The 11,423-nt window shown below is 44.3% G+C and overlaps 1 protein-coding gene across 1 annotated transcript; it reads right to left on the reverse strand.

Moving 5' to 3' along the window:
- Positions 1 to 2,453: 2,453 nt before the first annotated feature.
- Positions 2,454 to 9,758, reverse strand: LOC118391700 (uncharacterized). The gene is made up of 8 exons (XM_035783203.2): positions 9,506 to 9,758; positions 8,228 to 8,629; positions 7,364 to 7,744; positions 6,916 to 7,081; positions 4,532 to 4,760; positions 4,256 to 4,382; positions 3,916 to 3,994; positions 2,454 to 3,783 (listed from the first exon to the last, which is right to left on the reverse strand). Exons 2-8 carry the CDS (start codon positions 8,581 to 8,583, stop codon positions 3,625 to 3,627), a joined length of 1,497 nt encoding a protein of 498 aa, XP_035639096.1. The 5' UTR covers positions 8,584 to 8,629; positions 9,506 to 9,758; the 3' UTR covers positions 2,454 to 3,624.
- Between the last annotated feature and the right edge of the window lie 1,665 nt (positions 9,759 to 11,423).

Consider the following 11,423-nt stretch of genomic DNA (forward strand, 5'->3'; position numbering starts at 1 on the left):
CTTGGCTGCTTCTCTGATCAGTCTTCTCCTTGTATGAGCTGAAAGTTTAGAGGGACGGCCAGGTCTTGGTAGATTTGCAGTGGTCTGATACTCCTTCCATTTGAATATTATCGCTTGCACAGTGCTCCTTGGGATGTTTAAAGCTTGGGAAATCTTTTTGTATCCAAATCCGGCTTTAAACTTCTTCACAACAGTATCTCGGACCTGCCTGGTGTGTTCCTTGTTCTTCCTGATGCTCTCTGCGCTTTTAACGGACCTCTGAGACTATCACAGTGCAGGTGCATTTATACGGAGACTTGATTACACACAGGTGGATTGTATTTATCATCATTAGTCATTTAGGTCAACATTGGATCATTCAGAGATCCTCACTGAACTTCTGGAGAGAGTTTGCTGCACTGAAAGTAAAGGGGCTGAATAATTTTGCACGCCCAATTTTTCAGTTTTTGATTTGTTAAAAAAGTTTGAAATATCCAATAAATGTCGTTCCACTTCATGATTGTGTCCCACTTGTTGTTGATTCTTCACAAAAAAATACAGTTTTATATCTTTATGTTTGAAGCCTGAAATGTGGCAAAAGGTCGCAAAGTTCAAGGGGGCCGAATACTTTCGCAAGGCACTGTATGTGTAATGTCTGTGTTTCTATATTACACATTGTAAGAATCACTCATTTTTTACCAGGCAGGTAAGAACTGAAGTCTTAATGTTGTATTTAGTTATTCAAATTGAGAATGGAAGTTTGCTGAAGTGTTTCTATGCATGGTGTCAAAATATGTTTATACTCTACATGGCATATATATACATGGCCTAAAGTATGTGGTAATGTTAGCTATTCTAGTAATTTGACTTTGATTTGGGCCAAGAGCATTTTCTTAGTGATTCTTTCAGAAGCTAGGGAGATGGGAAAGGGACCTGCGGGGTTATTTTAAAGATCATTGCATTAAATCCATCAAGCCCTGCTTAATAGGTTTATTCTCTAAAGGAACATGTCTTTATATAGGAATTTACAATCAACATGCAGGATTTCTTCCTTAAATGTAATATTACCAAGACATACATTTCTACTAGAATTAATGAAAATAACATGTTAGCTATTCTAGTATCACTTTGCAGTCCCCCACCTGCAAACAGCCGACAATATAGTTTCAGTAATTAGGAGCGGAGAATGGCCAATTCATTAAGCATTTTAATGTTTTTCTTTGCTGATGTGAATACACCATATGATCAAACGTCTGTGGACACCTGTTCGTCAAATATCTTATTCCAAAATCATGGGAATTAATATGGAGTTGGTCCCCCTTTGCTGCTATAACAGCCTCCAATCTTCTGGGAAGGCTTTCCTCTAGATGTTGGAATATTGCTGCAGGGACTTGCTTCCATTCAGCCACTAGAGCATTAGTGAGGTCAGGCACGTTGGGCGATTAGGCCTGGCTTGCAGTCAGTGTTCCAATTCATCCCAAAGCTGTTCGATGGGGTTGAGGGCAGGGCTCTGCACAGGCCAGTCAAGTTCTTCCACACTGATCTCGACAAACCACCCGAGGACAGACAATTGTTACGCGCAACAGCACTCAGCGGTCCCATTCTGTGAGTTTGTGTGGCCTACTACTTTGCAGCTGAGCCGTTGTTGTGCCAAGACAATTCAGCTTCACAAAAACAGCACTTACAGTTGACCAGGGCAACTCTATCAGGGCAGAAATTTTACAAACTGACTTTGTGGAAAGGTGGCATCCTATGACGGTGCCACGTTGAAAGTCACTGAGATCTTCAGTAGGGGCCATTCTACTGCCAATGTTTGTCTATGGAGATTGCATGGCTGTGTTCTCGATTTTATACACCTGTCAGCAATGGGTGTGGCCGAAATAGCCAAATCCACTCATTTGAGTTATTTGAGACGAGTTAACATTTATTTTAAATACCACACAATATAGTATTTTAGATGATTAAAAAATAATTATTTGAAAAAATCACATTGTGTACTCAGTTTTTCATAATCTAAAGTCAAGGCCACTGGCCCTCAAACTAAGTATACTTAGTAGTCCTTTAAAAGTTATTATTACTTGACTTTGGGCATCTCAGGTTAAAGTATATTCACAGTGGTAGTAATTCAATTTGGTAGTCACCAGGTGAAGCTGGTTGAGAGAATGCCAAGAGTGTGCAAAGCTGTCATCAAGGCAAAGGGTGGCAACTTTGAAGATTCTCAAGTATAAAATATATTTTGATTAGTTTAACACTTTTTTGGTTACTACATGATTCCATGTGTGTTATTTATAGTTCTGATGTCTTCACGATGTAGAAAATAGTTAAAATAAAGAAAAACTCTGGAATGAGTAAGTGTGTCCAAACTTTTGACTGGTACTGTATATACAGTATATATTTGTATATAAACTCAGCAAAAAAAGAAACCTCCCCTTTTCAGGACCATGTCTTTCAAAGATAATTAATAAAAATCCAAATAACTTCACAGATCTTTATTGTAGATCGTTTAAACACTGTTTCCCAAGCTTGTTCAATGAACCATAAACAATTAATGAACATGCACCTGTGGAACAGATTACAGACGGTAGCCAATTAAGGTCACAGTTATGAAAACTTAGGACACTACAGAGGCCTTTCTAAAACACCAAAAGAAAGATGCCCAGGGTCCCTGCTCATCTGCGTGAACGTGCCTTAGGCATGCTGCAAGGAGGCATGAGGACTGCAGATGTGGCCAGGGCAATAAATTGCAATGTCCATACTGTGAGACGCCTAAGACAGCGCTACAGGGAGACAGGACGGACAGCTGATCATCCTCGCAGTGGCAGACCAAGTGTAAAAACACCTGCACAGGATCGATACATCCGAACATCACACCTGTGGGACAGGTACAGGATGGCAACAACAACTGCCTGAGTTACACCATGAACGCACAATCCCTCCATCAGTGCGAGACTGTTCGCAATAAGCTGAGAGAGGCTGGACTGAGGGCTTGTAGGCCTGTTGTAAGGCAGGTATTCACCAGACATCACCAGCAACAACTTCGCCTATGGGCACAAACCCACCGTCGCTGGACCAGACAGGACTGGCAAAAAGTGCTCTTCACTGACGAGTCACAGTTTGTCTCACCAGGGTTGATGGCCGGATTCGCATTTATCGTCGAAGGAATGAGCGTTACACCGAGGCCTGTACTCTGGAGTGGGATCGATTTGGAGGTGGAGGGTCCGTCATGGTCTGGGGCGGTGTGTCACAGCGTCATCGGACAGAGATTTTTGTCATTGCAGGCTATCTCAATATTGTGCGTTACAGGGAAGACATCCTCCTCCCTCATGTGGTACCCTTCCTGCAGGCTCATCCTGACAGGACCCTCCAGCATGACAATGTGTGATTTCCGCTTTGTTCAAGGACACATTATTCCATTTCTGTTAGTCACATGTCTGTGGAACTTGTTCAGTTTATGTCTCAGTTGTTGAATCTTGTTATGTTCATACAAATATTTACACATGTTAATTTTGCTGAAAATAAACACAGTTGACAGTGGGAGGACGTTTATTTTTTATAGTTTATATATCCTCATTCTCTGATCACATTTTGCAGACAGTCCTCCACCCCTCTGTTCAAGTTATCCCTCTCTCCTCTTAGTGTTGTTGGTCATTCTCTCTCTCTAGGCACCATTCCTGGGGCCACGTTGAACAACAGGCTGAGTTTACTAAGCTTTTCATTGGATGAAATAGACTCCTCCCACAGGCGCTGGTTGGTCTCCCTCAGAATCGTCACTTCACCCATCAGGGCTATCCTGTCCTGCTTCTCCTGACCGCCACAGAGAGCGACAAAGAGAGAGAGAGGTCATTGGGGTTATTTAAAAAGAGATGCTGAGGTGGTCAACACATGGATTTAATGATGATAGATGGGGGTTGTGTATCTGATATAGAAATGTCTCACCTTTTCCAGGTTGCTCTCCAAGTGTCTCAGCAGCACCTCCAGGTGGTGAAGTCTATCAGACAGATCACTGGGCACTTCACTTTAGAGAAGCAAAACATCTTGTTAATACAGAATAACTTCAACACAAGCTTCATGGGGGAAAAGATTATGTGCTGAAGGTGAATTAAAATATGCAACTCCATAATGGCACACTCCATACTATTCCCATGTGCCTTTGAGAATGAATAGCCAGATCTTACAGGACCCACAGTTTCATGAAGTCAGAGTAGAGCCATTATGTGTGTATATCCGCACAGTAAAGGGAAATGAACCATAGGGAGAGAGAATGTGTGTACAGTACCTTCTTATTACAGGCTGGAAATTGTAGTCCTGAGGAAGGTAGTAATTGGGTGGGCAAGCCGTGGGTCCACCCTTTGATCCATGCTTCATGGGCTTACTGGGGGGAATGAGCTCCACTGTCCTCTGTGCTATAAACATGAAAAATAAATGCACCATACACTGATGTCACAAAAATCCCTGCATATTCTCATTTAGTCTTAAATGCCATGGATCTCACAAACATTCATTAGGCAATTTCAGGCACATGGACATGCTTCTTGCACACATACTCTCCTACCCTCATAGGCCTTGGCACCGTTGACCAGGTTGCTCCACTTCAGGCTCCCTGCAGGGTCCGGTAGGGGGTTGTGCCCAGAGCCCCAGACCTCTGTCAGGGACAGCTCTGAGGCAGACAGGTCCTCCAGCCCCGCCAACTCTGAGCAGTCAGACACTGGGGAACAGGCCAGACTGTAGTCCATGGGACCACTGCCTAGACTGATCTCTGTAGAGAAGCTATGACGGCAGTACTAGGGGACAGATGCAAAATGAGCTGTGGTCAGTTAAATGTGTACATGGACATAATCTTGAACTTTAAAGGTTCAATACAGCTGTTTTTATCTTAATATCAAATAATATCTGGGTAACAATTAAGTACCTTACTGGGATTGTTTTCAATTAAAATTGTCAAAATAAAATGAAAATAGCTTCTTAGCAAAGAGCAATTTCTCAAGCAAGAATTTTGCTAGGACTGTCTGGGAGTGGTCTGAGTGGGAATAGAAAAACTGAAAACTACCTGTTATTGGCAGAGAGGTTTGGAACTCTCTTTCTTATTGGTTACTTATGATGTCACCAGGCAGGCCAAAACGCCTTCCCACAAGACAGACTGAAATTTCAATTTCAAGCGGTCTTTTCAAACAGCTCTTACGCTAAAAGGGCATTATCACCATTTTCACAATTTCACAGTATTATTCCAACTTCATAGTGTGGAAATATACACTGCTCAAAAAAATAAAGGGAACACTTAAACAACACAATGTAACTCCAAGTCAATCACACTTCTGTGAAATCAAACTGTCCACTTAGGAAGCAACACTGATTGACAATAAATTCCACATGCTGTTGTGCAAATGGAATAGACAACAGGTGGAAATTATAGGCAATTAGCAAGACACCCCCAATAAAGGAGTGGTTCTGCAGGTGGGGACCAAAGACCACTTCTCAGTTCCTATGCTTCCTGGCTGATGTTTTGGTCACTTTTGAATGCTGGCGGTGCTTTCACTCTAGTGGTAGCATGAGACGGAGTCTACAACCCACACAAGTGGCTCAGGTAGTGCAGCTCATCCAGGATGGGACATCAATGCGAGCTGTGGCAAGAAGGTTTGCTGTGTCTGTCAGCGTAGTGTCCAGAGCATGAAGGCGCTACCAGGAGACAGGCCAGTACATCAGGAGACGTGGAGGAGGCCGTAGGAGGGCAACAACCCAGCAGCAGGACCGCTACCTCCGCCTTTGTGCGAGGAGCAGGAGGAGCACTTCCAGAGCCCTGCAAAATGACCTCCAGCAGGCCACAAATGTGCATGTGTCTGCACAAACGGTCAGAAACAGACTCCATGAGGGTGGTATGAGGGCCCGACGTCCACAGGTGGGGGTTGTGCTTACAGCCCAACACCGTGCAGGACGTTTGGCATTTGCCAGAGAACACCAAGATTGGCAAATTCGCCACTGGCGCCCTGTGCTCTTCACAGATGAAAGCAGGTTCACACTGAGCACGTGACAGACGTGACAGAGTCTGGAGACGCCGTGGAGAACGTTCTGCTGCCTGCAACATCCTCCAGCATGACCGGTTTGGCGGTGGGTCAGTCGTGGGGTGGCATTTCTTTGGGGGGCCGCACAGCCCTCCATGTGCTCGCCAGAGGTAGCCTGACTGCCATTAGGTACCGAGATGAGATCCTCAGACCCCTTGTGAGACCATATGCTGGTGCGGTTGGCCCTGGGTTCCTCCTAATGCAAGACAATGCTAGACCTCATGTGGCTGGAGTGTGTCAGCAAGTTCCTGCAAGAGGAAGACATTGATGTTATGGACTGGCCCGCCCGTTCCCCAGACCTGAATCCAATTGAGCACATCTGGGACATCATGTCTCGCTCTATCCACCAACGCCACATTGCACCACAGACTGTCAAGGAGTTGGCGGTTGCTTTAGTCCAGGTCTGTGAGGAGATCCCTCAGGAGACCATCCGCCACCTCATCAGGAGCATGCCCAGGTGTTTTAGGGAGGTCATACAGGCACGTGGAGGCCACACACACTACTGAGCCTCATTTTGACTTGTTTTAAGGACATTACATCAAAGTTGGATCAGCCTTTAGTGTGGTTTTTCACTTTAATTTTGAGTGTGACTCCAAATCCCGACCTCCATGGGTTGATAAATTTGATTTCCATTGATCATTTTTGTGTGATTTTGTTGTCAGCCCATTCAACTATGTAAAGAAAAAAGTATTGAATAAGAATATTTCATTCATTCAGATCTAGGATGTGTTATTTTATTGTTCCCTTTATTTTTTTGAGTAGTGTATATAAAACACAGGTAAATCACATTTGTAAGGTTCGTACTCATATTGAATTTGAGTATGTTAGAACAATATTCAACACCTGTGCCTCTATGATGTGTGTTGAGGTCTTAACTCACTGCATCCCTCCCTGATTCCTCTGATGTGTTGTCCATTATGATGAGCCTCCTCAGTTCCTCCTCTAGATTTGTTGTCTTGCGGGTCTGTCGCGGAGAGGAAGGTCCCCGCAGCGAGGCCAGGACACCTGGCTGACTAAACACGTTCTGGGACGTCATGTCCACCTGTCTGATTACAGAGTGGTACCGCACAGTTACTCAGTAATTAATCATCTCAACACGCTGCAAATCCTGTTTGGATCAACTCAATAGAAATTTTCTTGGAACCTTCCTTTGTCAACTCAGATCCCATAGCCTTTTGTCTATACATTATAGAAGTATAATCAAATTACAAATCAATGAATTACACATTAATGAAGTAAGTACTTGATACATGCACTATAGAACTGCAATAACTGAAATAATATAGAATAACATTCTCTCACTCTCTCTCTCTTACGCTCAAACTAACCTCTTGATGCTGTTACTGTGAGAGCTGTTGTTGGTCTTGATGGTGTTGCTGTCTATGTTGGTGTTGTCCTTGTGCTGCCAGGTTGTGAGTCTCCTATAGACTGGAAGAGTGGGACTGAGGCTTGGCTGGTAGACCGGCTTGGGATGAAGGATTGGTTGGTAGAGAAGCTTGGGGCTTAGGCTTCGCTGGTGCTGCTGCTGGTTTGGTCTGGGCTGCTGCTGGTGCTGGAAAGGCTGACTCTGGTGCTGGTCCTGGCTCTGGTGCTGGCTCTGCTGTCGGCCAGACTGGTTAGGGTTCGAGGGGCGGGATCTGATAGTGGCTCTGAGCATGCGAGGTTTGTCCACTGTGGTAGTCTTAAATCCCTGAGTGCTGCTGTAGACACTGCAGGCAAAACAAACACACACATCTCAGAACCACGGGTACAGCACAAACATAGACAGACACAGCAGTACAAACAAACACACCAAAGAAATGCATACACAGTGCAGATGTGCAAACTCGCACATGGAACGCATAGAGAAATGTCGACATTATTGAGACTTATCCAAGCATTAATCCAATCACTTATTGCTAACCCGATGCCGCACCCAGTGTGTTTGTATGCAACAGTTATGTGTCACACGAAGGTTGTGGTCCCCCCATGTGGGACTCTGCAGCTCTCCGCTGACCCAGAATCATTACACACATCAATCTATACCAGGGTCCCTCCCACTATGGTCTCTGTCTCACTATGCCTGTCTCTCACCTTTTTGTCCCTTTCCACCTTCCCTTTTTGCACCCCTTCCTGTCTCTCACTCCCGCCAGGTGTCTTACCCACCAAGGTGTCCCTCCCTCACTTCCTTACTCCCCCTGTCTGTTACTCACCTGGGTCTGAAGACAGCCAGGGCTCTGCGGGGCAGGGGCAGGGTGTGGGCATGGTAGCCCTGGCACTGGTTGAGGGAGACAGGCCTGGCAGAAGAGGATGCCCCCCCTCTTCTCTCAGTGCTGGGGCTGGATATCTGTGGAGGGGGGCTGTATGTTCCCCAGCCATGCAGGGACCTCTGGGTGGCCCTGGGACAGGCATAGTGTGACTTGGCATCCTGAGGTTGTTTAGTGTCATTTGGGGAGTACAGATCTGTTGTGTCAAAGTCCCTGCCACTGAAGAGGATGTCCAGCCCAACCCCCTGGTGAACCCCCCTCTCACCAAACCAGCCCTTGTGGGCAGTGATACAGGAGGCCATGGCAGAGAGAGTGTCACTGCTGAGGGGGGGAGCACAGCAACTCCACCTGAGAAATAGAGTGTGTTTGACAGAGGTGATGGTTGGTATGTTCTATGGCAGCTATGGGAGAATGTATGACCAGACTGGCTTGAAAATGTAAAACTGGGGGGAGAGAAATTAGTAAGCATGTGTGGTAGTACTAGGCACCCTTGTTCAGCCCTAACACGAGCAAAACTCCTTGCCTGGTTTAACTGAGCTAAGGCTTCACTATATGAGAGGAGGGACTGTCCAGAGCCAGGCTAGAAGAGGCACGGGCTATATGCTCTGGCACTGAGGAATAGAGGGCTGATTGTTAATGTGAGTGTGGTCAATGTTCTCATCGTTAACACATAGCTGCTTTGTGCTGCACTGGGATTCGGAGCTCTGGGTTGCTCTGAATAGCACAGATTGAAGAAATTAATGTTGAAGGAATTTATTCATGAAATGTCATCAATTGCTTTTTTCTGCAAGACCTTGTTCCATTAATATCAATCAATTTTAACATCCCAACCATAATGCATGTATCAACCAAATCAGTGACCATTCTTCTGGTCATCTTTAGAGAACAGGTTGTAAAACGTTATTGTTGCAAAAGTGTCTTGGCTAACCCCCACAGGTTAGTGCCTACAGGCCTAATGCCAGCACATAACAACGACAGCAGGCTATCTATCTGTGGTCAAGACCATCAGCAAATTTTCCAAAAGCATCCATCAATCATGACCACTCACAAAACAGCTGGATAACTCTTGTCAATAAGTACTTAGACTATGTTATCAGTCATCACTGACGTTCTGTTGTTGACAGCAGACACAATAATACAATTTCTTAGCCATCATCTGCATATGCTAAATCCCATTCCGGAGAAATCAGGGAATAACTTGTAGAGGAAAAACAGAATACTTACCTCTATTCAGTGTCAATGAGCCAGTTCACATATCCTAAATGAACTCACAGTGCTCTCAGCCTCTGTCCACTGTGTGTGTGTGTGTCACACAAGCTCCCATAGAATTTCATATTTTTTCTGACAAATTAGCAGCTATGTTTAATACTCTACTCTTTCTAGCAACCTACTAGTTTTTCAAGAATTTTATGGAATTGTCCAACTTTAATCAATTTGTGATTGCATGTGGCCGTTCCTGCATGTGGGCATTCCTACATCTTCCTACAATGCCCCCTCTCGAGCATCCCATTGGTTTCTGCATGAACGTCCTCCCCCTCGAGCATCCCACTGGTTCCTGCATGAACACCCCCGCTCGAGCATGCCATCTTTATGCTTGTGCGACACTTTTGATATTCTGAATTTCCACTGATTGTCTATGAGATTAAAATGTTGGTCAAAAGTTTAATAAAAGTATTATCTGAGTTTTTCAGGGGTGAAGTACACTGTCTATCGGTGTGCTAGCTAGCTACCAATCCTGCCTGCTAGCTAACTAGCACACAGTGTCCTTCGCTCCTGCTTGCTGAACACCTGCCCTCGCTGTTGTTAACAGAACTGCAGGAAAACAGTGCCCAACAAGCGGGGGCAAAGGACACCGTCTACCGATGTCCTAGCTATCGTTAGCTAAATACCTATCCTGCCTCCTGTGAACCAGAGTCCTAGCTAGCTAACTAACTAACTAGCACCCTGTGTCCTCTAATTCCTGCCCTGACTGTCGTTAGAAGGACACGGTCTACCCGTGGTCCTAGCTAGCTGGCTACCGTTGTTGCCTCAGCCTCTTCTGTGGGGTTTATTGACAGTTGGCATTCAATGTTATGGTGCATTACCGCCATGTGAGAACTCCTTCAAGACTGTTGGAAAAGCATTCCAGGTGAAGCTGTTTTAGAGAATGTCAAGAGCGTGCAAAGCTGTCATTAAGGCAAAGGGATTGAAGAATCTCATGTGTAAAATATATTTTGATTTGTTTAAAGACTTTTTTGGTTAATACATGATTCCATATGTGTTATTTCATAGTTTTGATGTTTTCACTATTATTATACAACGTAGAACATAGTACAAATAAAGAAAAACCCTGTAATGAGTTGCTGTGTCCAAACTTTTGACTGGTACTGTACATATATATATATATATATATATATATATATATGTAAAGTATTCAGACCCCTTGAATGTTTTCACATTTTGTTACGTTACAGCCTTATTATAAAATTGAATAAATGTTTTGTTTTCTTATCAATCTACACAAAATACCCCATAATGACAAAGGAAAAAACGTATTTTTTTTAAGTTTTTGCAAATTTATTGGGGAAAAAACAGAAGTATTAAATATACATGAGTATTCAAAACCTTTACTCAGTACTTTGATGTAGAACCTTTGGCAGCGATTACAGCCTTGAGTCTTCTTGGGTATGACGAATGGCACACCGACCGCAAGGCACTACAGAGGGTAGTGCGTACGGCCCAGTCCATCACTGGGGCAAAGCTTCCTGCCATCCAGGACCTCTATATCAGGCGGTGTCAGTGGAAGGCCCTATAAATTGTCAAAGACTACAGCCACCCTAGTCATAGACTGTTCTCTCTGCTACCGCACTGCAAGCGGTACCGGAGCGCCAAGTCGAGTTCCAAAAGGCTTCTTAAAAAAATATTTGGGACTGGGGGGCAGTATTGAGTATCTGGTATGAATAAGGTGCCCAGAGTAAACTGCCTGCTACTCAGGCCCAGAAGCTCGAATTTGCATATAATTAGTAGATTTGGATAGAAAACACGCTGAAGTCTCTAAAACTGTTTGAATGAAGTATGTGAGTATAACAGAACTCATATGGCAGGCAAAAACCTGAGAAAATATCCACCAGGAAGTGGGAAATCTGAGGTTTGTAGTTTTTCA

This window comes from Oncorhynchus keta, chromosome 12 (genome assembly GCF_023373465.1).
Source record: "Oncorhynchus keta strain PuntledgeMale-10-30-2019 chromosome 12, Oket_V2, whole genome shotgun sequence".
Lineage (NCBI taxonomy): Eukaryota > Metazoa > Chordata > Actinopteri > Salmoniformes > Salmonidae > Oncorhynchus > Oncorhynchus keta.

Bases quoted from the DNA above. Each gene is read 5' to 3' on its own strand.
- LOC118391700 (XM_035783203.2), bottom strand. From the start codon at position 8,583: ATGGCCTCCTGTATCACTGCCCACAAGGGCTGGTTTGGTGAGAGGGGG. The intron at 7,745-8,227 runs GTGAGTAACAGA...TTTTGCCTGCAG, and splicing joins CTGGCTGTCTTCAGACCCAG to TGTCTACAGCAGCACTCAGG. The intron at 4,761-6,915 runs GTGAGTTAAGAC...TCTGTCCCCTAG, and splicing joins AGGAATCAGGGAGGGATGCA to TACTGCCGTCATAGCTTCTC.